Source organism: Aedes aegypti, chromosome 2 (genome assembly GCF_002204515.2).
Source record: "Aedes aegypti strain LVP_AGWG chromosome 2, AaegL5.0 Primary Assembly, whole genome shotgun sequence".
Classification (NCBI taxonomy): domain Eukaryota; kingdom Metazoa; phylum Arthropoda; class Insecta; order Diptera; family Culicidae; genus Aedes; species Aedes aegypti.
In genome coordinates this window covers 269,837,941-269,865,155 of record NC_035108.1, presented here as the reverse complement: position 1 = coordinate 269,865,155, position 27,215 = coordinate 269,837,941, and the positions used below count along the sequence as shown (strand labels likewise).

General features: G+C 41.1%; 1 protein-coding gene across 1 annotated transcript in view; it reads left to right on the top strand.

The window, feature by feature from the left end:
* Nucleotides 1-27,215, top strand: part of LOC5571423 (titin) — a 290,096-nt gene that overhangs the window by 189,269 nt on the left and 73,612 nt on the right. The window contains exons 4-9 of the mRNA XM_021845061.1: nt 2,097-2,220; nt 2,956-3,070; nt 3,308-3,401; nt 6,545-6,658; nt 26,279-26,482; nt 26,597-26,890. Of these exons, the coding sequence (XP_021700753.1) occupies nt 2,097-2,220; nt 2,956-3,070; nt 3,308-3,401; nt 6,545-6,658; nt 26,279-26,482; nt 26,597-26,890 (945 nt within the window). The remainder of the gene's footprint in view (nt 1-2,096; nt 2,221-2,955; nt 3,071-3,307; nt 3,402-6,544; nt 6,659-26,278; nt 26,483-26,596; nt 26,891-27,215) is intronic.

Below are 27,215 nucleotides of genomic sequence, written 5' to 3'. Positions count from 1 at the left end.
CTCTATGTGACTGGATTACTATGGGAGTCGAAGAAAACTTGAATATTTATGCATGCTGTTTCAAAGAATTTTAATTTATATTTTTAAAACAAGTACTGGTATCCAAACTATCGATTGCAGTTGATAGATTTCCTAAAGATTTATTCTTAATGGATGTATAATTTTTCATATAATCGAAAGTCGGTTTTCTGTTTTGGGGTAGCTTTGATAATGGAGCATCAATCGAACAAAATTGAATGAATTACAGAACATTTGTAGGGCGTTGCATACCTTTAGGCGTTTAACGCTATATGGAAATTTCTGACTTAGATTACAAAAATGGTTCCAGTTTGTAAAAATAGTTTTCGCTAAGAGTTTTGAGACCGAATTCGAGTTCTACTATAACTAGGCTATCAAGTATTAGTGACGAATTCATTATGACTTCATCAAATAGTGAACGTAGAACAGATTGTTTGAAAGCATTTCAAAATTACTAAAATCTTATAAATATTCCATTTTTGCATATAAATCCTCAAATGTACTTGATTCCAACGAAAATAGCTTTAACATGAAGTGTTATACTAATACTTTTTACTTTTGCATTCGTTTTGCTTAACAGGTTAACAGGAACTTTGTTACTTCGTTTAGTATGTTGAGAGTCTCGCACTATCAAAGTTACCCGCATTATCAAAGTTACCCCGTTTTACGGTATTGAAAAGTTATGATAATCCTTAACCATATTGACTGTTTAACCATCGACGCGCCTCCATCATTCATATAACGGTGTTAGAACTAAGGTGACGATTTCGCATTTTGGAAGTAAACATAGCGATTTTACGGTGGGATAATGACGTTTGATCACGAATAGATAGAGGACAAATCTCGCCACTGTTCCCTTTGGTCTCGCTCGGAAATATGTCGGGCTTATAACCCAAGTAATAAAACTAGCTGAACAACAGTTTGCTCAGTCGAAATAATCCTTAGAGTGGTTTTTTCAACGCTTATTCCTCTAAAATGTTTGTTGTGAATTGTCCAACTTGCATGCATTTTCTTGTTGACAGTTATAGCCCGCCTATCTTGGCCAGCAAAAGATGTTTTGACAGCGACGCCAGCGACATTCTTACTCTATAGATTATTATCTCTATTCGATCCACCACTTTCAATACCATGGGGCCATGGCCCTCCGAAGTTTGATGGCTATTTACGCCTATGCACGTAACAAAAGAGGCAGATAAATGATCAAGAATTCAAGAAAAGTCTTGAGAAAAGTATTTTGAAACTAATCCACTAAGAGAGTTCTTGTAAATGAGTTACAATGAGACTCGAACGAAGCTCCGTAATTTAATAGGCGAATTAAGTCCATGATGATCTCTTACAATGAAGCTAAGCATAGCATTCATACACGGACTGTACATGTCAATGGTTGATTGACCGGACTATAAGAATTGCAATTCGATCCACATGAATAAGGGATGGAACTTTCTGCTTCCTCGAAGTGCACATCTTAGCAGCTCTCATATTATTGATCGATAACGGTGCCGGCCAAGTCCTTGCTGTCAGTTTGGATGGGGAAGGAATGTTAGTGTGTAGTGATTGTTGCTGCTAGAGGCCGATAATACTTTTGCATCTCCGCACACATTACGGGAAGGATGTTGATAAAAGAGATCTGGGAGTCACCTATGGTCGGTGATGCGATCCATGGATAGGGAGGAAAAATATGACTCTTACTCAAAACTAGTTTTGCGTTTTTGTCTCGCGGTGAAGTACGTCTATATTCAAAATGTTGAACTGTTCACAGGTTTCTTTTAGTAATGATGAAAAACGAAAGGTACACTGTAACTTCAATTCACGAACTAGATCATTGGTGCGTGAATTGAATTGGTTCGTAAATTTAATCAGTGTTCGTAGTGTGACGTTTCATGCAAAAAAAAAAAAATAATGCGGAAGGTGCCGAAAATTTACATTATGTGAAAAATTGTATTTACCCCTTCCTGATGGAAATCATGGCTGCGCTCATGCTCCAACCGCTCGCTCTATCTCTCTGATGAAAGCCACAAACAAAATTCAAACTACTGACCTCATTCTGAACGGATTACATTTTCCTCTCCTTCCCACAGAGCCTTACAGCGTGGATGGCGTCGAGGGACGCAGTATCGAGTTACAATGCCCAATTACGGTCCCATTGCACGAGGTGAGCATGGTGCTCTGGTTCAAAGACAACGCCGGGATTCCTCTGTACAGGTATGGTATTGGATTCGACCAACGTATCTAAAAATCCGTCGGCTATCCTCGGCTTTCACGCTATCAACAAAAGGGGTTATTATGCAACTTTCATGATCATGAGGAACTAGCTAGGGCAAACCGCAAAATATTATGTTGGGGATGGGTCTGGTGTAGTGATGAGAACACAAGCCTCTCACATCGAGGACCTGGGATCGAATCTCATCCCCAAGATAAGTCACTTATGACACAAAAGTTATAGTGACGACCTCCTTCGGAAGGGAATTGAAGCCGTTGGTCCCAAACTGAACTAGCCCAGGGCTAAAAATCTCGTTCAGATAACAAAAATATTTTATCTAGATTATTTTGAGACATCATAGTTTTTCATAGTTGATCATATAAACTTGTGTATGAAGAACAACGAATATTTCACCTTTTTTTTATTTGAAATCCAATACAATGAAGTAAACTTCAATGATGATGATGATCATGATGTATAGTGAAACTTCAGAAGGCTGGCTGAGAAAATGACGTAGTAGAATATTTTGCGATTTTGACTAGGTTCTTTCATACGATCATCAAGAGCAACTCCCTGCGAAAGAAATTCTGAGCTACATAAAAGTTGTACAATATTACCCTTTGGACATTGCGTGCCACCCCCCATCCAGAAGCGAAATTTCCTGTTAAGCAGCAGGTTCTCTAAAAGCAAAAATTTGTCTTTCCCATTTTGTCCCGGAACGCTTTGCTTCTCCCCAGCGTGGACGTACGTGACAGAATTGGTCGACAGCCGGCGCATTGGTCGGCTCCTGAAGTATTTGGCTCACGTGCCAAGTTCAATATTGATAAATCACCTGCATCGCTGCTGATAAAGGTAAGCAAGAGTCATGCACGTTTCACCGGTTGAACTCGTTTGACTTTGGTAAATGGTTGCAAAACACAGCTGGATTCCTGGAATTTTCCCATATTAACGTTCCACAGCAATAGGATTTGATTGGTACGAAATGTCCCCGGTATTGGAGGTGTAATAATGGAAAATTTTCCACACTTTGTCAAACGACACATGTAAGGATTTATTCCATCGAATTAATTTTCTTCGCTGTACTTTCAGAACCTAAAACGACACGACCAAGGTATCTACCGGTGTAGGATCGACTTCCGAACGATTCAAACGCAGACATATCGATACAATTTATCTGTTATAGGTGAGTTCATTAGCGACTATGGATTATATATGAAGAATTGCACTCCAGTTATTTTAGAAGTTTAATAGAAAAACAATTATATATATCACTGTGAAAACCTAACATAAAAAGAGCAAGAAAAAACAAAACAGAGATAAGAAGACGAGAAAATGAATGAAAATACATGACAAAACAACAAAATGATAAAAAAGTGAAAAGGAAATGCAGTTAAAACAAAAACTATAATAAGAAAATAAACTGGAAAACAAGAAAATAGATAAATAAGTAGAAGAATAAGAGAGACAAAGAGCAGAACAGATGCAAACATAAAACACATTAAGAACATAACAGAAAGCAACCAAAATGTGATTAGAAATCTGTCAATCATCCATGATGAGATATGGACTTGGTCATGTCACGGATTTAGTTCCCCCGAGGAAGTGGCCACTTGTCTACTTGGACCAAACTCTCGAATTTGACCCATCAAATTTCATGAATTTTCAGCGCCAATTCATTGGCGATCATAGCAACTACGTCTGTTCATACTTGGAACCACTTGGTCAAATCCAATCCAAATCCAATCCAAATCCAATCCAAATCCAATCCAAATCCAATCCAAATCCAATCCAAATCCAATCCAAATCCAATCCAAATCCAATCCAAATCCAATCCAAATCCAATCCAAATCCAATCCAAATCCAATCCAAATCCAATCCAAATCCAATCCAAATCCAATCCAAATCCAATCCAAATCCAATCCAAATCCAATCCAAATCCAATCCAAATCCAATCCAAATCCAATCCAAATCCAATCCAAATCCAATCCAAATCCAATCCAAATCCAATCCAAATCCAATCCAAATCCAATCCAAATCCAATCCAAATCCAATCCAAATCCAATCCAAATCCAATCCAAATCCAATCCAAATCCAATCCAAATCCAATCCAAATCCAATCCAAATCCAATCCAAATCCAATCCAAATCCAATCCAAATCCAATCCAAATCCAATCCAAATCCAATCCAATCCAATCCAAATCCAATCCAAATCCAATCCAAATCCAATCCAAATCCAATCCAAATCCAATCCAAATCCAATCCAAATCCAATCCAAATCCAATCCAAATCCAATCCAAATCCAATCCAAATCCAATCCAAATCCAATCCAAATCCAATCCAAATCCAATCCAAATCCAATCCAAATCCAATCCAAATCCAATCCAAATCCAATCCAAATCCAATCCAAATCCAATCCAAATCCAATCCAAATCCAATCCAAATCCAATCCAAATCCAATCCAAATCCAATCCAAATCCAATCCAAATCCAATCCAAATCCAATCCAAATCCAATCCAAATCCAATCCAAATCCAAATCCAATCCAAATCCAATCCAAATCCAATCCAAATCCAATCCAAATCCAATCCAAATCCAATCCAAATCCAATCCAAATCCAATCCAAATCCAATCCAAATCCAATCCAAATCCAATCCAAATCCAATCCAAATCCAATCCAAATCCAATCCAAATCCAATCCAAATCCAATCCAAATCCAATCCAAATCCAATCCAAATCCAATCCAAATCCAATCCAAATCCAATCCAAATCCAATCCAAATCCAATCCAAATCCAATCCAATCCAAATCCAATCCAAATCCAATCCAAATCCAATCCAAATCCAATCCAAATCCAATCCAAATCCAATCCAAATCCAATCCAAATCCAATCCAATCCAATCCAAATCCAATCCAAATCCAATCCAAATCCAATCCAAATCCAATCCAAATCCAATCCAAATCCAATCCAAATCCAATCCAAATCCAATCCAAATCCAATCCAAATCCAATCCAAATCCAATCCAAATCCAATCCAAATCCAATCCAAATCCAATCCAAATCCAATCCAATCCAATCCAAATCCAATCCAAATCCAATCCAAATCCAATCCAAATCCAATCCAAATCCAATCCAATCCAATCCAAATCCAATCCCAAATCCAATCCAAAATCCAATCCAAATCCAATCCAAATCCAATCCAAAATCCAATCCAAATCCAATCCAAATCCAATCCAAATCCAATCCAAATCCAATCCAAATCCAACCTGAAAACTAGCTAAGTTCAAAAAGTTACTTTAAACCATTTTCAACCTGTTATTCTCCAATAAAAAAATGCTTTAATCTTTCCTTTAAGTGTTGCCATCAACTACAAGCAGCATATTTCATTCCCTGTAACAAAACACTTCATCACAAGGAATGCAACATCGTAGCAAATAAAAATTCCAGTTAACCAACGACCAGGTACTTCAACGCAGCTTAGTAGTTAATCTCTATGCATTTCAGCTTATCTTCTTCACTGATAATGGCCAAGAAGTGTCCCATGTTTCTGCTAAGTATTGGATGCAACAGGACACGAAAGAATTAATGCATAAATAATTAGACTTTTTATCTGTTGGTGGACTCCCTTTTTCTCCTTTTTTTTCTCCAGAAAGTGCACCCTTGATGGCGTCGTTCAGATTATTCATTTTTCCTTATCAATCTCTCTCTCGGTGGTGGGCAACTTTCAATGTATGGAAGTGTCGTGTTTGCTCATTCATAACTTTTGAATATGCATCATTCATGGCATAATGTGCTAAAAAGTGCCCTACAGAGGCAGCGTAGGAAGCTTTACTAGTGCAGCAGAGGTTCTCAATTATGCATATGTTGGATTTAATCCATAAGTGGAAGTGCTGCTTTGGTCATAACTTACTTGTTTCTTACCAGTGAATCAAACTATTCTTGTCTTAACCTCAACTGCTATCCCATAAATTGAGAAACCTTGTGAAACACTGAATGTAACTATGTGTGAAATGTGCAGCCAACACAACGTATAGGAAAGTGTTTGCTTACTCTGCATTCACTTGAATAGATGGGCGGCAAAATGAAGTTTGCAACGGCTATTTAAAGGGGAGAAAATCTGAAAAATTTTATATGGCAATTTTCGGAGAAAAGTGTTAATCGGGTGTTGAATCCTAGAATCCTTTTATTCGGACGAGTTTTGTGTGAGCTTCCGAGTGGTTGGGTAGCTGCATACTTGAATGGAGTGCGAAACAAATATTTTGAATGCATTGAAGCCGGCAAAGGAAAGGACGCAATGTTGAATGTTTAACTTTGCTATAAATTATTTACAGTGCTACCGGAGCAACCAGTGGTTCTGGATCGCTGGGGACGGTTGATGAATGGAACCAAGCTTGGACCCAAGGAGGAAGGCGATGACGTCGTTATCACATGTCGCGTTTCAGGAGGTAAGTGAGAAGAACTTCATCGGCAATACCATTGAGGGCAGTGATGAGCAATATATTGGTTTGGTCGAACATAACTGACACGACATCGGTCATGAATGTAATGAACGTGAATTGGTACACAAGCTAATAGCGACTATTTGTGTTAACCCTTCTAAACACCGTCAATTGATAATTATGAATTGTGTTTTCACGTTATGTTCACAAACACGTCAATTAGTGGCAGACAATGCCATCAAAACTAATAAACTGTATGTATGAGGAAATGTGCTCATTATGTGATTGTTCCACCAATTGGTGCAAATTGACATAGTCGACGATCATTCAGCCTGTTTAATTGATAAATCAATATTAAACAACTTCAACATGCACACAATGATGGAGACGAACCAGCCTAAAGTGACCAGACGTCCCGCTTTTCGCGGGACAGTCCCGCATTTCGAGCATTTGTCCCGCACTGAAAAGTGTCCCGCGAAATGTCCCGCATTTCGCTCAAATCATTCGTATATCCCGCATTTCAAAAGCAATTATTTCATTATCTCATTTGCTTACATGCATTTCCCAATGATGTTAATTGAACATTATTTGAATTTACGGCGGACAAAGAAATGGTTTAACAACTCAATTTCAGTTATGAAAATTCTACATCTGTTGTCTTTAAAATGTTTGTTTAAAACAACAGATTTCTTACTCATATCAATAGAAAATCTTCCTACATTTACCATCAGATTTTGTCAAAATACTTGGTCATAACATTACACTTGCAAACTGTGATAGAAATATAATAACTAGGGACAATGGAAATTCGCGGCAAAATTTTTGAAATTTCGCGGGTGATCCAGGCGATAAAACCAAAATTTCGCGGCTTTGTCGCGGTCTCATAGTTTTGACCATATTTCACATGAAAATGCATGTTTACAGTGAAAATATTATTTATATGTAAATTCAACGGAACTTCATTACAAGTTGTTTTCATTTTTCAAGCTTAGATGATAAGTTTAATATTACATATATTGTCAATGCAAAATTTAAAACACAACAAGAAAACCATCCAACTTGAAACTAAACGATCAGAACAATTCTGATGGAACATCGAATAACAAAAAAAAAAAAAAATTCATAAGCAAACATCCTAAATTTACAGGGATTGTCATATAAATTCTCTAAATTTAACAAATTTTGCGGCATTTCGCGGGATTTTCGGAATTTCGCGGCGAAGGCCAAATTTCGCGGATTTCGCGGCTCCCGCGAAATCGCGAATTTCCATTGTCCCTAATAATAACTAAAGGTAGTGAATCAGTAAAACTGTATTTTTAGTTAATATGTTAGATGTGTTATCATTTTGACATGGATTATGTGAAATTAGGTCAGTGTTCCATCACAATCTTGCTCTGGATCCTTTAAACATCCTGCAAAAAATTAAATGAGATTACCTTCCGAAATTTTTGAAAAAAAAGACGGATTATGGAATATGTATACTAATATTCTGAGTAATTCTGATAAGTACCCTGATAGTCTTGCCTAAGATTTCGAAGACTTAGCCCCGAAACAAATGCTAAAATTTAAGCTTAAAATTAAATAAAGTCGCACTTTGCGCACCTAAGTTTTGTTTTGTTTAGAACGCGTTTTATTTTGTGTACTGCTTGGTGTACAAAACTGGATTGCAGTTCAATGCCATATTAATAAGAAAGCGTCGCGACTAATATTTGAATACAGTGGGGATTCGCTCGTTGGGGGTCCGCTACATGGAATGACTCGATGGTTGGATGTTCGCTGGTTGGAAAAAATGCCAACTAAAAAGCACTCAAATGTCAGGAGAAAATGTCAAACTGACTTTGACGTCTGACTACCGTCGCATTGAAGTCTCCATATATAGAACAAATGTGTATGTATATGGGCGTTTCGTGACGATTTGCACTCCAGATGCGTTAGGCCCCAAGCACAATGTGAACGGCAACGCGGTACAACGGCAAAACGGCATGCCCATCTTGATCTATACTTTACTTATCAATCCCATGTTGACTAAATCCTTTTCAACATTGACTTGACAAGTAGAGTGTAGCTCAAGATGGGGTTGCCGTTTAGCCGTTGTACCGCGCTGCCGCTCACATTGTGCTTGGGGCTTTAGTCTGGAGCATTTTCACCAGCTGTCAGTCGTTCCAACTAACGGGTCAGATTCGTTAGATGGAAGGCAGTCGTGTTCCAACCAGCGAATCCCCACTGTAGTGCGCTGTGTTCATAAACATCGTAAGAATGTAGCACCACACTTAAAAACTGATTTTAAAAAAGCGGCGAGTTGAGGCGCGTCACGAGTCTCACTGACGCGATCCGGTTTGGTTATATCTCATTGAAATACACTTCACACTGTTGGACACAATGGACTAAAAAATACCAATTCAAATGCCGGAGTTCACATGGTTTGATAAAAAAAAGGAATAAATCGGATTTGACTTGTCCAGAGCTTCAATATTTTGAACAGTCAGATATCGTCATTGACACAAATGGTCCGTAGTTGAACTCGAATTATTTAGAAAATTCGAACTAAACTACGAAAAATTCATGTATTTTAACGAATTTGTAATAGTGTTTTGTCTCGAATTCCGAACAATGGCGATTTCAGAGGTAAGAATTGATATTTTCGCAACTTTTACATATGTATAGAAGCTTAGTCTTAAACGACACATTTGTTTACAGAAGATCAGTGATATGGCAAAGAATGGCTGTTTTTTCAATGTTTGAAATTTTGTCCCGCTTTGGAGCAAAATACATCTGGTCACTTTAAACCAGCCACAGGCTGAAAGTCTCAATAATAAAGATAATAATAATAATAACTTCAACTTAAAAATGGTCTTGCATAAAGTTAATGTATAAAAAATGTGAGTAAATTCCCATGTATTTCAAATTGTATCAATGCAATTTATGAATAACCATTCAAAAAGGGACATTTAGGGTAACGTTTCACACTGCTTGGAGCTCGTATAGTTGTTTCATATCCATACAATCTAGTGCCTTTAAATCATCGTTTGAGTTTCTGATATCACGCCCTGAATATTCAGTTCACAAGGAAGTGCCTTAGTAAATGGTTCAAACAGATACATAAGAAAAGTTGAGCAAAATTCATTGTAAAATCGTCGTTGTTATTTAATGAAAACAAAGCGAAGGGTCTAAATGTGATTGCTTTCAACCAGTGGGTAAAGAAATTTTTTGTTCTCGAAAATTACGGGCTTATAAACTTCAACTACAAGAGTTTTCTTATCTTATTCTCATCTTCCTTATGGGATGATCGAATCTCACATATACGATGACTGTTCAGGTACTTTCTAGATATTACCTGGGATTCTGTCGAGCACTATTCCAGGCCCGGTTGCCTCCTGATTATGAGAAATACGTGCTGATTTTTTTAATGATTAGTGATTTTTTAGCAGTTTTATGGCTGCAAAAGTGAAAAGTATTGTATTCACAATATACTGTTAATAAAAACCTCAGTCACTAGAGCAGTTTTTTCCAATGTTGCTGATCAATCTAAACACAAGATAAGTTATTTCTAATATCTGCTACGTTTGCTGGCATGAAATTTTACTCAGAAGGCTATTTATGATTTGGTGCGATGCAAACGCAATCATTTTCTGCTGGGAGGTTCATGTGACGGTTTGAACGGCTTGCGCATGATTGGTATAAACACAAATTGGAATAAGAAAAAACACAGCAAGCGAGTCTCGTCTCAGTTTAAAACCTGAGAGAGACTCGCGAAGAGGAAAAATATCAACGTCATATGCAGCCCAGATTCCCCTCTCACGAAACGTCAAATGCAGCCCACCGTTTTTATGGCTGAAAAAGTGAAAAGTATTGTGTTCAAAGTAAACTGTTATTAAAAACCTCAGTCGGAGGAGCAGTTTTTCCCAAAGTTGCTGATAAATCTAAGCAGAAGATTAATTATTTCTAATGTCTGCTACGTTTGCTGGCATGAAATTTCACTCAAATGGCTATTTATGATTCGATGTGATGCAAACTTAATCATTTTTTGCTGAGAGGTTCATGTGAGGATTTGAACAGCATGCGCATAATTGGTATGCGCATGCGCATAATTGGTACGCGCATGCGCATAATTGGTATGCACAAAGTGGAATAAGAAAAAAACTCAGCAATCACAGAAAAAGAAGACCGTCTTCGCGAGTCTCGTCTCAGTTTAAAACCAATCTTAACACTAAAGTCATGGGTTGCATTCATTGCAAATTTGCATTCGCTAACACTCCTCCTCAACCCATTGGATTTTGCAGTCCCATTATTTCACGGCAAATCTTCATCTCCATAGCAGGTAGTGGTTTAGTCAAGCCGTTCACAATCTGTTTGTCTGTTCCGATGTAAGCCACTTAAACTTTGCCTTTCTCCCACGCATCACGAATGAAGTGGTGGCGAATGTCGATGTGTTTAGTCCTCGGTTGATAACCACCATTCTTTGCGACGGAAATGGCACTTTGGTTGTCGCAATGAATATCCATTGCTTCCTCCTTTTCGAGCATGCCTCGTCAACGCTTCCACCATAAAGCTTCCTGTACCGCAGCCGATAACGCCATGTATTCGGCTTCGCATGAGAATAGAGCAACTGTTTGTTGCCGCTTGCAGCACCACGGTATGGCTCCTCCTTGAGCGGTAAATACATACCCTGTCGTGGACTTCCTGTCATCATGGTCTGATGCCCAGTCAGCATCAGATCCATCGATGGTAGAATCTTTGCTGCGATGATAGATCAAGCGAAATTTGGAAGTTCCTCTCACGTACCTTGGTTGGTGTTGAACCGGTTGAGCACGTTCACGGCGTAGCAGATGTCCGGACGAGTACTTTGGGCGTGGTACATTAAACAGCCCACAGCTTCTCTGTATGGCACATCTCTCATACGCTCCTCCTCTTCAGCTGTCGACGGACACATTTCCTTCGTCAGCTTCTCGCTCGCATTCATCGGGGTAGTAACAGGGTTGCACTTGGCCATCTGAAAACGGTAAAGTATGGCGTCAATATACGCTTCGTGGTCCAGAGAAACTGATTCTTTGGTTCTGGTAATTCTGATACCCTGAGCGTGTTTTTCTGGTCCAATGTCGTTCATTTTAAACTCCTGATTCAATTTACCTTTTATTTCATTTTTCCAGCGTTTGCAGTTGCTGAAAATGAGGACATCATCGACGTATACAGCAACGAATAGCACCTTGCCACCGCTGATACGATAGTATACGCATGGATCGTACACAGTAGATTCCAGTTCAAATTTTTGAAGCGCTGCATCCAATTTCGAATTCCAGACGCGGCTGGATTGCTTCAACCCGTAGAGGGCTTTGTTGAGGTAGTAAACTTTGGATTTCTTGGCACCATCCACGAAGCAAGGGGGTTGCTCCATATAAATTTCCTCCGCTAAATCGCCCTGCAGGAATGCTGTAACGGCATCCATTTGGTCCACTTGCAGGCCCCATCTTGCAGCCAGTGCGAAAAGGTATCGCAGTGAGCTATATCGGACGACCAGGGAGTAGGTGTCCTCGTAATCCACCCCCTTTCGCTGCGAGCATCCTTTGATGACCAGCCTGGCTTTGTACCGGTCGACGTTTCCGTTCACATCGAGCTTGGTTCGGTACACCCATTTACACTTGATCGCCATGTGTCCTTCCGGCAAATCGGTCAGCGTTCACGTCTCGTTGGAGTTTAAAGCGTCGTATTCATCGATCATGGCCTGTTTCCAGTGGTCAGCATCGTCTCGGATAAGCGCTTCGTTATGCGTCACTGGATCATCCAAGAACGTCTCTGAAAAATCGGCGCCAGTATCGGAACATTCGTTGTCACTATCGTTCAAATATGGATTATATTGAATTTTTAAGTAAAAAACTTCAAATCAAGATATCTCGAGATTCCTCCTAGGGATTTTTTTAAAAATTGGCCCAGAGGTGCAGAATGACCACAGGAATCGAGCCCTGTGCTCAGATTTGATGAACAATTTTTTTACATAATAACGGTCTGTCGGGGCACCGTGACTTGCCTTGGGGTAGGCGCCCCCTATTGCAAAGCATCAATCGCTGTTGCGTTACAACGCTAGCAAGTCTTTGATTTGAGCACGACGGGGGCGCAACGGAATCCTTAGCCAAGGATGTGGACGTCATCGGGCAATCATCTTTGGAGTCTGTAAATTTTGTAGACGGCAAGCCTTTGTTCACGATATAAAAATCTTTATACTTTCCTGAGAGAAAGCGCTCCCGTCCACTGTACCTCAACGCCAAAAGCGTGCTAGAAGATTTATGCGCCGAGAGCGCAGAGTCGGTCTCCGTGTCGTCAGCATCTTGAAATAATTCATCGCTTTAATTAACATCATTTGCTTGAGCTGCATCATTTTGGTCAGCCGGCGTCGGCAGGGGTTCGTCCAACACGTTCTTACTGAATTCCAACCTGACATAGCTGCGCCTCTGGTCGTCGGTTGTTCCAGCTGGTGTGTTGTCTCTCTTGATGAGTCCTTCGTCGATGAAAGTAACGTCCCCACTCTTGAAAATCTGCTTGGATTTCAAGTTGTACATGCGGTATGCCTTCGTCTCGTCATCGTAGCCGGTAAGGATGCACTCGTCAGCCTTCTGGTCCCGCTTCTTCCGTTTTTGCTTCGGCACGTGGGACATCACGGTAGTTCCAAACGTTCGGATATGCGACAGATTTGGTTTGTGACCTGTCCATGCTTTTTCCGGAGTTGTTTCGGTACCCTCCGATGGTGATCGGTTGATCAGATAGACTGCTGCGGCCACAGCCTCTGCCCAGATCGATTTGGCTAGTTTGACTTCATACAGCATGCACCTCGCGCGTTCCACCACCGTTCGGTTGACTCGTTTAGCGAGTCCATTCTGTTCCGGTTTATACTCCACCGTGGTTTGATGACGGACACCCAATTGCTTGAGATAGCTCTCGAAATTCTAGTTCTTGTACTCCCAGCCGTTATCCGTCCTCAGCACCTTCAGCTTTATTCTAGTTTGGCGCTCACCCATACCAGGTCCGTCCCACTCGAGCTCAGATTGGGTACCACTTCTAGTAGTGAATTTGGTCCCTCGGTAGTACAAAAGGTACCCAAGTTTGACAGATCGCAGTATACTTTTCACTGCATTCTAGATTACCTCATGTCATGTTGTTGTTGTGCTCCTACCGTGCGTTTTGTTGAAGATTTGTGCGGTCTCTTAATCGATAATTTACGTTGTTTTTCTACTTATACGGCGCCATTCCGGTTGATTTCTGATGCACACTGTGTTGTTGATTTTAATGCAATTGAAAACCGAAGCCCAAAGTATTTCCGATAACTGTTTTTCGCGACCGAAAACAATTTCATCGAACGTATAACAACAATCGATCCAGCTTAACCGTCTTCATTTGTTTGGTGTGACATCAATCGTAATCGGACCTACCGTGCCATCTGTTTTTGAGAAGCAACAACAGTCGACAACAGGATAGGATTTACAATACCGCAAAAATGGATCACTGCTACACAGAAAAAAATCCGTTCTCGTATCCGTGAACAGCAGACGTGAACTCGTCAACAACAAAAATACACCGTGAACTAGATCATGTTTATGTGACCATTTGTGGTAGTTCATGGTGTATTTTTGACAGTTCACGTTTTTCAGAATTCTTTTTTGAGCGTGTACTCTTGCAAAATGGAATTCCGTGTCGAAGATATAGTCGTTTCTTGTGAAGCATTTTGCGAAAATCGGCACTCTTTCCACGCAAAATGTGTAGGATTAACGTATGACGAAGGTTGTGCATGTCTACATAGCAACATTTTTTGGATGTGTGATTCCTGTAAGCGTTCGATAGAGAACGGTCGCTACAGAAGTTCGACAACTAGGAATGAAGAAAGCAACTATGCAACGAAGGAAGACGTCCAGTATTTGAAATTGGAGGTAGAACGTATCAGCAAGGTGATCTCTGATCTGCCGTCGATTTCTACACATACCACAGCACCGAACGATTTCAAGTTTGACCAAGCTTCTAGTTCTTCGCCTACATCGAAATCACCGCTTACTTCAACAACAATCACCGACCACACTCCTGGTACAACGATCAATTCGAATCTACACCTGTTTATCTCCAACATAGCGAATGACATCACGGTGGATGAAGCTGAGCAAATGGTTTGTGAAACGATTGGAGCCGATCAAGTTTTGAACGTGAAATGCTTGGTTTCATCGTGGAAAGATCTTTCCACGTACGATTATGTGTCGTTCAAAGTCGTGCTTGATGCAAAATATCGAAATTCCGTCTTAACAACATGTAATTGGCCGATTGGTGTAAAATGCCGCGAGTTTCGAGACTACTCGGACTAATCGGACAACGAACAATTCAGTTTGATTTTTAATTGTTACCTATAAATTTATTGTTTTATGATACGTTCCCTTTTTGCTGCATGTGTGAAATTTTGTAGTATTCTAGAATATAAGTACTTTTTGGTAGTCTGTACGATTCATTCGGAGACGAAATAAATAAATAAAAAAATAAAATAAATAAAATTTTGGGCAACTGCATGGTACATGGAGGTCTTTAATTTGCTTTTGCAACAACTGTGGAAGTCTTTAAACTTTTGCAACACCTCTTCTTTTGACTTGGTGCGCAATAAGCAGACAAAAACTTTCCTAGTTTAGTCATCGATGAACGACAGATAATAACGGCTGCCTCCCAGCGAGTTCTCTTCCATCGAACCGGCTATGTCCGAATGAACAAGCTCCAGAAATTCGCTCGCACGTGATCCCTCGTGATCGAATGGAAGCCGGGTTTGCTTCACCATTGTACACGTTTTGCAATTTCCGAGGTCGTTACAATGGAATATCACTCCGTCAACCCCTCCGTTTCGCTACCTTACCAGGTTTCGCGATGCCAGATGTCCCATGCGATTGTGCCACAGATCTGCCGTTTCCGGGGATGAGCACGCCAGCGCCTTGGGTGGGTTTTGCTCCAACTTGAACAGTCCATTCGATCGCTGCCCAGTAGCGATGATTTTGCCAGTCGGATTTATTACCTTGCAGCCTGTTTTGGTGAAAGTAATCGAATGACCCTGATCGACTATCTTACCTACCGACAGTAAGTTTACTGCCAGCTCCGGAATCAGCTCGACGTTTGTCACATCAATCGTATCAGGGTTGCACGTGGGTCGCAGTTTTGTTTTTATCCTTCCGCGACAATCTTCATGATTCCCTTATTTGCCGCGTAGATGCTACCGTTCGCCGGCCGCATGTGCTCCAGTAGCATTTCATTCTTCGTGAGGTGCTTCACCGAGCCAGAGTCGAAATGCCACTCATCGTCCTCTCCAGCTTCTCGCACAGATAGCACCGTGCAAAAAGCATCGCCTTTCTTGTCCGATTTGTTTCGCTGAGCCGGTTCCTTGGCATGGCAATACCTTACAATATGCCCAAATTTTTCACACCGACGGCATTGCGGTCCCTTACCTTGCGTGGTCGTTGCCTTGGCTACCTTGCCATGCTTTGCTTTTTGAATCGTGTTGAGAAACGAATGCAGGCTCCGTAGTAGGCTCTGTCAAAACGGTCTCCTGTAGCAACTTGGTTTTGATGATGTCACCTGTTATCTGTATTCCAGAATTTTCCAGTCCCATCACCATGGGGCGATATTCCGGCGGTAGGCCAGCCAACAGTAATATGCCGATCCATCTGTCGTCCAAGGGAAAGCCAATTCCGATGAGCTGATGCGCTGTTGAAATCATACGGTTACATTAGCTTGTGGAGAAGGCACCACTGGCGGGTCAATCCACTGTCCTCAAACGTGTTCGAAAGCTTCCTCCACACTTCGGCCGCAGTTTTTACCTCCTTAACGTGAATGAAATTCACCGGGTCGAGGAACAGAATAATTTTACCTCGTGCGATTCTGTCCTTTCGAGGGTCCACCGCGGGGAGCGTTCCGTCTTCATTGAGAGTTGGTACTACTACTTTCCAGAGATCTTCCACTTCCAGATAGGTCTTGACTTCAAACTTTCAGGTCCTCCAGTTTTCTCGATCGACCAGCCGCTCGATGTGGGGGTGGCCCTGTGTGTTGAAACTTTGCTGTTGCTGTCGTACCAAAACGCCATCGCCAGATGCGCTGCTTCCGGCATTTGGATTCGCCATTCTTGAAGTGAAAAAAGCTTCAAGTCTTAAATTTTCTTCCTATTTCTGCTCCAATAAAAAACGCGTGTGGTCTAGGTGACGGTCTAACAACGTATATAGTTTTATTTAAAATCAATCTTAACACTAAAGCCGTGGGTTGCTTTGGTTGCAAATTTGCATTCGCTAACAGAAACATTGGTATAGATAGAGGTTCCTCTTTCGTTACCCTTTGGAAGTTGTTAGAGAATGTCTAAGGAGATGAGAAGATAAATTTTCTCCAGTGATTCTTACTTCGTTTTTTTTAAGCTCTTGAGAATAATAAACATGCTCTCTAGTTTTTCTGGATTGTCTCCAGGATTTCTCTAATTTGTTCAAAGATTCTCCTTTTTTAGAGGTTCTCCTAAGAGTCATTCGAAGAATTCGTAGGGCAATTCAAGTAAGAATTCGTGAAGGAGTTTTTGGAGTAATTTTTGAAAAAATCCCTTGAAGAATCTTAAGATTTTTTATTCCTAAGAGATTCCTCTTTGAAAAAAATCTTGAGAAAATCTCTTGAAGAAATCCTAAAAAAAATCTTGATTTAATCGCTGAAGAAATTCTTGAAAAAATCCCTAGAGTAATTGTTAGGTGGATCAGATAGATCCTTAAAGAAATTCTTGGAAGACTTAGAGTATCCCTACAGCATTTTTTTAGGAATCCTCACAAGAATGTCTAGTGGAATTCTTGGAGGAATCTGTGAAGAAATTCCTGGAAAAATCACGAGAGGAATACTTAAAAAATTCCTGAAGTATCCATTAGAGTGATGCAAATTTCAAAATGTTTGCTCCCCTATGCTTAAACGATTTAAATTATGGTAAAAAGCGTCCTCCAAAAATTTGAAATGATTTGGAAGAAATTTGACTGTGCACACGCCATTTGAAGTTTATATGGAGATTACTATGGAAAACGCCAATCTTTTGTGTTCAGCCCTCTATCTCTTCGTAATAATATTTTATGGAAAAATGAACACACTCTTCTCATGTGAAACTCTTCCAGCTACAACTTTGCCGAAGACCACATTTTGATTGGACGTCAGGAAAAATTGTTATTTATCATCACAAAGTGGGTTTGCCTTCAGTAAGCTTCACCAACCGTTCGGCAGGCAACAGTGGTGTTCCTGGCGGGAAGAATAGATCGAAGTAATCCAGGCTACTATGTTCTACAGCAAAAAAGCAGTGTTGCTCTGAAAGTAATTGAATGATCATTTCAGCATAGTTGAGACTTTGGAATCAAGAATAACAAATTATCCTTCCGACCCATCAAAATGTGGTCTTCGGCAAAGTTGTAGCTGGGAAGATTTTACATGGGAAGAAAGTGTTCGCTTATATTATTATGACGAGCAGATAGAGGACTGAACACAAAAGGTTTGGCTTTTCCATAGTAATTTCCATATAAACTTCAAATGGCGTGTGCACAGCCAAATTTCTTCCAAATCACTTCAAATTTTGGGAGAATGATTTCCATCATAATTGAAACCGTTTAAGTATAGGGGAGCAAAAACTTCAAAATTTGCATCAGTCTAGTATCCATGTTCGATTTTTGGAAGAATTATTATGGGGATGCTTGGAGGAATCCCTGTATGAATCCCTTGAGGAACCCCTGTTGAAATTCCTAGAGGAATTTCTGCGAGAATTCCTGAATCAGAATTCCTGAAGGAATGTGAGGGTTTCTGGAGAAATTGTTTTGATGATTCTGGAAGAATCCCTGTAAGAATTCCATGAGAAATTGATATGGAAATTCCTAAAGAAATGCCTCTTGAATTTCTTGAACATTTCTGGAAGAGTCGTCGAGTTTCTAGTCCTCTTGATTTGTACCTTAGGCGCTTGAAGTTTTTGTCAAAATATGTTGAATTAAATTAGAGGAGCATTGAGCTTGAGCTTGATTCCGCCAGTGATGGCTACTCCAGTATCGCCAGATCAGCTGCACTCACACAAGAAACCAATCAGATGGCTGCTTAGGACTAACAGACACCCTCAGTGAATAAGTGCTACTGATATTCTACTTTTAGGCAACAATGACGCCTGCCACGTCAGAATGCAGACTAATGAGGGGAAAGGAAGAGGAAAGGAATCGAGTTGCGATTATACTGGTCACCTACAGATCGAAGAGTCCGACTGCATCTACGCCAGTTCATGCGGTGGTATATGGGTTGGGGGAAAGGCATGGCAGAGAGGCTTGCTGTTTGGGTAGCAAACTGACTGCCAATGTATCAGGCGTAAGGAAGGTGTGCTATAAGGATGTAAGAATAAAAGCGTAGGGAAACGCCTTTTTTTGTTTGTATTTGGTTCTAGCGAATGCTATGACCTGTGATAGATAAACTGTGATATATTAAGGAGTGAAAGATAGAAGCAAGTGAAAGATACAACTACAAAGTACAAGGATAGGGACGGGCCTAGGATTAAACCCATAGCTTTGCTTTGAAGTCGCGGACGTTACAACTAGGCTGTGGAAAGCCTCGGAACCCACGACAAACTAAATGAAATAATAAAATTTCGGTAATTCAGTAAAACGAGTACACAAGTTATGAGAATCAGTATGACATTTCATGTCAGAGTTATTTTTTTTGAAATGCTTACAAGCAATTGGATCTACGACTACTAATTGATGAAGTATTAAAAATTTGGTCACTAATCCTTGATAGCTTTTTCATATTAGAACTTGAATTTGGTCTTAATTCTCTAAGTGCATAGCTTTATTACGAATTGAGGTCTGTAAGGTATTTTTATATAACGTTATGGCCTATATTTAAGCTCATGTAAAGTTCTGTCTACTTTACGTGATTCATTCAATTTGCGGTCATCGGGGAAGGCAAGAAATATTAGTTAGACAACCATTGTTAATAGACTACCTCTGCATCTCCACAGTTGTCATGGAAAGGATATTGGGTAGGTGGGATTAGATGGTGATGCAATCCATAATATAATCACGCCTAACCGGATTCACGATACTACTCGATTACGCGTTGCATGTCACACGAATGTGCTTCCGGTTTTATTATTCGCTCCCGCTGGAGCAAGCGATCACGCCACTGTTTTCTTTGGACTGCGCGAACCGGACACGATTGATCTTTATCGCATGATGCGAATCGCATTGGTCTCCTTCGTAGGAGCAAGCGACACAATCGATACACGAAACACCGCTTGAACCATATCAAAAATTGTTTATGCTAAATTTTTGTTTAAGAAAAGTTTACTATTTTCAACGATCTACTATACTGCCCATAAAAGCATAACTGTGCATATTGATTTTTGAGCCAACACCTATTTTCGTAGCAATATTCGTGTTTTAATGTATATTTTACTTTGCATAAAATATAAACACACTTTGTTTGAAAATGTTGTGATAAAATATGAAGTTGATGCAGTTCCATATTAAAAAGAAAGTAAAAAAGTCTTCATATGAACTTTCAACCCTAATAATAACTGCAAAACTGGAATTGCGTTCAAGTTTATATTTTTCGCTGATCAAAAATAGCAATATAAGTTAACTGAGCGGTTCAATGAATTGTTAATTATTTAGTTGGTGTTACATCAATCAATTTTATAAAACCTCGTTAACAATGTTACGCCAAATTACTCGGTCCATGGCTGTGTCCTCCAACTTCTATTTTGGCCCACGCTCTCCAGATCTTGTTGCACCTGATCAAGCCACCTCGTTCGCTGTGCTCCCCACCTTCTTGTGCCAACCGGATTTGACGCGAACACCTATTTTGCAGGATTGCTGTCCAGTAGTCTTGCAACATGCCCTGCCCAGCGCACCCGTCCGGCGCGACTTTCGCAACCTTCTGGATCCTGGGTTCGCCGTAGAGCCTAGCGAGCTCGTGGTTCATTCTCCGCCGCCACACACCGTTCTCCTGCACACCGCCAGAGATGGTCCTAAGCACCCTTCGTTCGAACAATCCAAGTGCTTGCAGGTTCTCTTCCAGCATGGTTCATGCTTCATGTCCATAGAGGACCACCAATCTTATTAGCGTTTTGTACATGATACATTTGATGCGGGTGTGAATCTTCTTTGACCGCAGCTTCTTGTAGAGGCCATAGTAGCCCCTACTTCCACTGACGATGCGCCTCCGTATTTCACGGTTAACGTGATTGTCAGCCGTCAGCAAGGATCCAAGGTAGGAGAACTCATCGACCACCTCGAACGTATCCCCGTCTATCGTAATACTGGTACCTAGGCGAGCCCATCGCGCTCGGCCCAATCAGCTTGCATGTACTTTGTCATGGTCGCATCAACCACCAGTCCAACTTTTGCTGCCTCGAGTTTCAGGCGGGTGTACAGGTCTGCCACCTTTTCAAATGTTCGGCCGACAATGTCCATATCATCTGCGAAGCAGACAAATTGACTGGATCTCGCATGAATCGTACCCCGGGTTGTTAAGCCCGGCTCTCCGCATAACATCTTCTAGTGCAATATTGAACAAGAGGCATGAAAGTTCATCGTTTTATCGTAGTCCCTGGCAAGATTCAAACGAACTGGATTGTTCGCCTGAAACCTTCATACAATTTGGCACACTTTCTATCATCCCAGTTAACACACCATCGTATATAATAGGATATAATAGTACAAATGTGGAGGCGATATACGTACAAATTGCATGCAGCCTTATGGCGCATGTACGTATATCGCCTCCACATTTGTACTCTTAAGCGCTATCGTATACGAGTTTGTGTTTACTGGGATCACTATTATCAGTCTCGTGAGCTTCCAGGAAAAGCTGTTTTCGTCCATGATTTTCCATAGCTCTACGTGGTCGATGCTATCGTATGCCGCCTTGGAATCGATGGAAAGGTGATGTTTTGGGACCTGGTATTCACGACGTTTTTGGTGGATTTGCCGTAAAGTAAAGATCTGGTCCGTTGTCGATCGGCCGTCAACGAAGCCGGATTGATAACTTTTCATGAACTTGTTTACTACAGGTGACAGACGACGGAAGATGATCTGGGATAATACCTTGTAGGCCACATTTAGAATGGTGATCGCTCGAAAATTCTCATAATCTAACTTGTCGCCTTTCTTGTAGATGGCGCATATTACCCCTACCTTCCACTCCTCCGGTAGCTGTTCTGTTTTCCAGATTGTGCCTATCAGCCGGTGCAGACAAATGGCCAGCCTCTCCGGGCTCATCTTCATGAGTTCAGCTCCGATACCATCCTTACCAGCAGCTTCATTGTTCTTGAGCTGAAGAATGGGTTTCCTTCGCCCGCAGTACTGACGAAGGCATTTCCTTAATTTGCCCGCCCTTCATTGCTTGTGCTCTCAGCGCCATTCTGGAGTTCTTTGAAATGCTGCTTCCACCTTTCGACCATCTCAAGCTCGTCCGTCAAAATTCTCTTCTTATCCCTGCGTATCTCAGCTCGCGGCACGAAGCGGTCGCGGGATGCGTTGAGGTTCTGATAAAACTTACGTGTTTCTTAGAACCGGAACAGCTGTTACATCTCCTCGCTCTCCACCTCCTCGTCAAACCAATCGTTCCGTCGACTCCTTCCCATGTACCCGACGTTGCTCTCAGCTGCATTGTTGATTGCTGCTTTGACTGTTCTACAGCAGTTCTCAACAGGGGCTTCATCCAGCTCACCCTCTTCCTGTAATGCAGCCTCGAGGTGCTACGCTTACGCATTGGCAACATCCGGTTGCTTAAGCCGCTCTAGGTCATACCGAGGTGGCCGTCGGTACATTACGTTGTTAACGACGGAGAGTTTTGGGCGCAGTTAAACCTTCACCAGATAGTGGTCAGAGTCAATAGCCATATACGGCGAATGGCCATATTCTTGGAGGCGGCGAAATCAATTAGTCGTAAGCCGTTTTCGTTCATCAGCCGGTGGGCGCTGAAGTTCCCAATAGTCGGTCTGAACTCCTCCTTTTGACCAACCTGAGCGTTTATATCTCCTTATGATTTTGACATCGTGGCTTGGGCAGCTGTCGTACTCGCGTTCAAGCTGCGTCTTTATCATCATCAGTGCTTCCTGAGTGAGGCTGTGCACGTTTATTTTGCTGAAGTTGCAGAACCGGCCTGTGTGCCTCAACTTGCACATTCTCTCATACATCGGCCACCACCCGATCACGCGCCTCTGCATATCACCCATCGCTATAAATGCTGTTCCCAGCTCGTGTGTGTTTCCGCAGCTCTGGTAGATGGTATGGTAACCTCTAAACGTTCGCTCCAAGAAACACCATTGATCCCTTCCAACACACTTCCTGCAACGCTACGCTGCCGAATCCACGGTCCTTCAGCACGTCGGCGAGTATGCGTGTGCTCCCGATGAAGTTGAGAGATTTGCAGTTCCACGTATCGAGCTTCCAATCGCTAGTCCCTTTACGTCGCTGTGGTCTTCGCCGATTGTCCCGGTTCGCATTATCTCGTTGATTATTCGGTACTTGATTTTTTTACGGCTGGCTTGCAGTGCCTGACACCAACCCCGTAGATTTCTGGAGGACCATTCCCTTTAGATTTTCGGAGGGCCATAGTGCACAGTTTAGCTTAGAGTCCTTCTCTGGCACCCGGACGATGATCAGCCGCTCCTGACTTGGGGAACAGACGCTGTTGTGAGCCGCTCCTAACATGTAGTACAGACGCTCCAGGTTTGCAGAAGCAAAAGCAAAAGCAAACCCAAGCCTTGCCAGTCAGCATATGACCAGAGTTCCTACCGGGGTTGGTTACCCGATCTTCCCTAAGGTTACTCGTACCCCGGCAAGTACCGCAAGGAGGTAGGAATAGGAGTTACTGGGTAGGAGGCTAAGGACCGCACAGAGGGGTCTATTTTATTCCTGCAGGTACGCGAGGTACCAATGATACGCCATGCCCAGCCATTTACCGTGCCACATTTCTGGATAAGTATTAAATTAAAAAAAAAAGTCAATAAGCAACAAATTTTGATGACCTATTTTACAGAAAGTTTTTGGATGACTCATATTGTACACACTCAATTTTTCCAACGTGCTTAACCTTAGTAAGGACCTTGGGTCTTTTTCGACCCATTTCAAAATTTAAATCAATGTAACTTTTGATTGAAATAACCTAGCAATTTGAAACTTTCTGACAATTATTTTTTTGTGGGAAATTTTGTTTTTGCGGAAAAAAAAGTTTTGAATGACCCCTAGGGGAGCTTCCATAGAAAAAAGTTACAAATTGTGACTTAGGGTCGTTTTTGACCCGAAAATTCAAACAGCTCGCAAAAATCAGTGTGTCGACCGAATTTAGTTCTGTTGGGCTTAAATGAAGGGCACACATGTCTAGTTTCATAAACCCTACGGGAGATCCGGATTTGGTCACTGTGGCCACCGGGAACCTGCTACATCTGAAAAAAATCCCTTTAGAGACCCTTACTTTGACGACCTGTAGTTTCGTAACTAAACAAGCAATCTGAACCGTTCTAATATTGTTTTATAGGTATTCACGTGGACTAGGAATAGAGATTCTCAAATCACTTAGTTATCCATACCGGTTCCGGAATCCCGGAACATCCGAAAAGGCCCACCGAAATTACCAAGGAATGGCTACCGGAAATACCCGTATTGTGGAACATTTTAGTTTTTGAACAAAAACTAGGCATGCGACGACTCAATCTTTATAATTTTGAATACCTGTGACTTTCGTAGTTCAATTATTGATGAATGCCCACTTTGGTTCTTCTGGCCCACCGAAATAACCCAGGAATGGCCACCGGAAATGCCCGTATTGTGGGTCATTTTAGTTTTAGAAGCAAACCACACTCTACACAGTAATAATGGAAATTACTGTGGACGTAATTCGGACTATGACTGAATGGCACATGATGTAAATGATAAAACAACACAAAAATGTGTCGTTGAAGATGTATTGAACAAAAAATGTAATTTTACACGTTAAAGGACACAAAAACGATGTCTCTATGATCGGCATTTCCCGAATCAGACGCTATGGTATTTGAAATGTGACATAAATTCACGTCAGAGCCAGAAGAACCAAAGTAGTCATTCATCAATAATTGAACTAGAAGAGTCACAGGTATCCAAAATCATGAAGAATGAGCCGTCGCATGCTGAATTTTGGTACAAAAACTGAATTGACACACAAAACGGGTATCTCCGGAGGCCATTCCTTGGTTATTTCATTGGGCCAGTAGAACCAAAGTGGTCATTCATCAATAATTGAACTAGCAGAGTCACAGGTATTTAAAATCATGAAGAATGAGCCGTCACATGCCTACTTTTGGTGCTAAAACCGAGTGGTCCCATATTACGGGTTTCCCAGTGGTCATTCCGGTGCTCCAAAAGGACCAGAATAACCATCCATTCATTCTTTTGGCAAAATACATCCAAACATTAAAAAATCGTAAAGAATTGGACACAATTCATTTGGTTTTGGGGTTCAAATCTTAGTAATTTAATCGAATTGTCCAGATTGGCCACCTCCCGGGACTCCAGGAACCGGTTCCGAATGGACCATACAGGACCAAATTTTTCAGGGAATGTGCGCCGGTAGTTGGTTCCTTATGACAGAAAAAAATTATGCCAAAATATCCATCAACCGAATAGTACCGATGTGCATTACATATACAGAACTGCGATGGGAACTTTCTTTTCGGATGTTCCGGGATTCCGAAACCGGGTATGGATAACTAAGTGATTTAAGAATCTCTATTCCCAGTCCACGTGAATACCTATATAACAATATGAGAACGGTTCAGATTGATTGTTTAGTTACGAAACTACAGGTCGTAAAAGTAAGGGTCTCTAAAGGGACTTTTTTCAGATGTAGCAGGTCCCCGGTGGCCACAGTGACCAAATCCGGATCTCCGGGAGGGTTTCTGAAATTATACATGTGTGCCCTTCATTTAAGCCCAACAGAACTAAATTCAGTCAACAAACTGATTTTCGCGAGCTGTTTGAACTTTCGGATCGAAAACGACCCTAAGTCACAATTTGTAACTTTTTGTTGGGGACTAAAGAAGGTTAATTCAGATTTCATGACGCTTACTCAATCGAATTAGTATAAGCATATTCTGCATCGTTGCTTGTTAACTATGCCACTTAATACGTAGGTAGATCTATAGAGCCGTATTCCTATAAACTTTTATCAATTGCAACACAACAATGCATCAAAAAAATCGAAGCAGAATAACAAGTAATAGAAACTGAGGTTAACATTTATCTTATATATGTGTGGACTTTGGACGGATTGTACTTTGCTATAACTTTCTGTATCGAATCCTTTTGAAATGTTTTGTGGTTGGTTGAAGTACCAGTCTAGCATACACAAAGTCAGAACGCATTTTGATAAATTTTATATTCAATTTTTAAACTTATTTCACCCTGCTCTTTCCGATTACAATTTCCGTGACTTGAATAAGAATTATTGTTTAATTAGCATCCATAAATCTTCGGTACAATTGAATCTGAAAAACAATGATGTTCTCAGTATTTCATCAAATAAAAAATATTTTAATTAAGACTCAATATACCGTGCCTATTAACTGTTTGTTTTATTACTATTTTTCCCCTGTAGGTCGACCGCAGCCCGAAGTACGGTGGTTGATCAACGGCATTATTGTGGACGACCAGTACGAACAAAATTCCGGCGATATAATAGAAAATCGGTTGCTGTGGCCGACAATCCAGCGCAGCGATCTAAATTCGATATTTACCTGCCAGACCATGAACACTAAGCTCGTCGAAGCGAAGGAAACTAGTTACGTGCTGGATTTACATTGTTAGTATATAACTCATCCGATGATTAATTATTTCACGATTTCGATTCAAATGCGGCCTGTTTTGTACCGACTAACCAACCGACCAACCCATTTGCCCACTTGTTTGCTTTCAGTAAAACCACTGTCGGTGAAAATAATTGATCCACCGCAAGCACTGGTGGCGGAGAATCGTTACGAAGTGTCCTGTCGAAGCTGGGGCTCCAGACCTCACGCCATCATAACTTGGTACAAGGGTAAACGTGAAATGACGCACACCAAGGACGATACCCAGAACCACAACACCACCGTCTCCACGCTGATATTCTCGCCGAAAATCGATGACGATGGCAAAAATATGACATGCAGAGCGGAGAACCCCTCCGTCAAGGGGTGGTTCCTGCAAACTACCTGGAAAATGAATGTTGTCTGTAAGTATTTCGGGGGCGAAGAATAGCTTACACCGAGCATCGCACAGTGTTTTTTTTTTGTCGATTTCGCGCGATTTTCGAATAGTGCCTAAACCATCGATTTGAGCGATACAGTTCGTTCGGAGAACCTTTTTGGTAGGGAAGAAGCACCGTTTAGTCTAAGGAACATTTTTCAAATAAAACATATGGTAAGCTCTATATGCACTAAAATCATATTTGTATCATAACTTTCCAAGATTTTTTGAGATATAAAGCATTTCCTACAAAATTGTTTGCCATGAAAATACTTGAATTTTTGCTGATTATATCATCACGCAAATTTTTT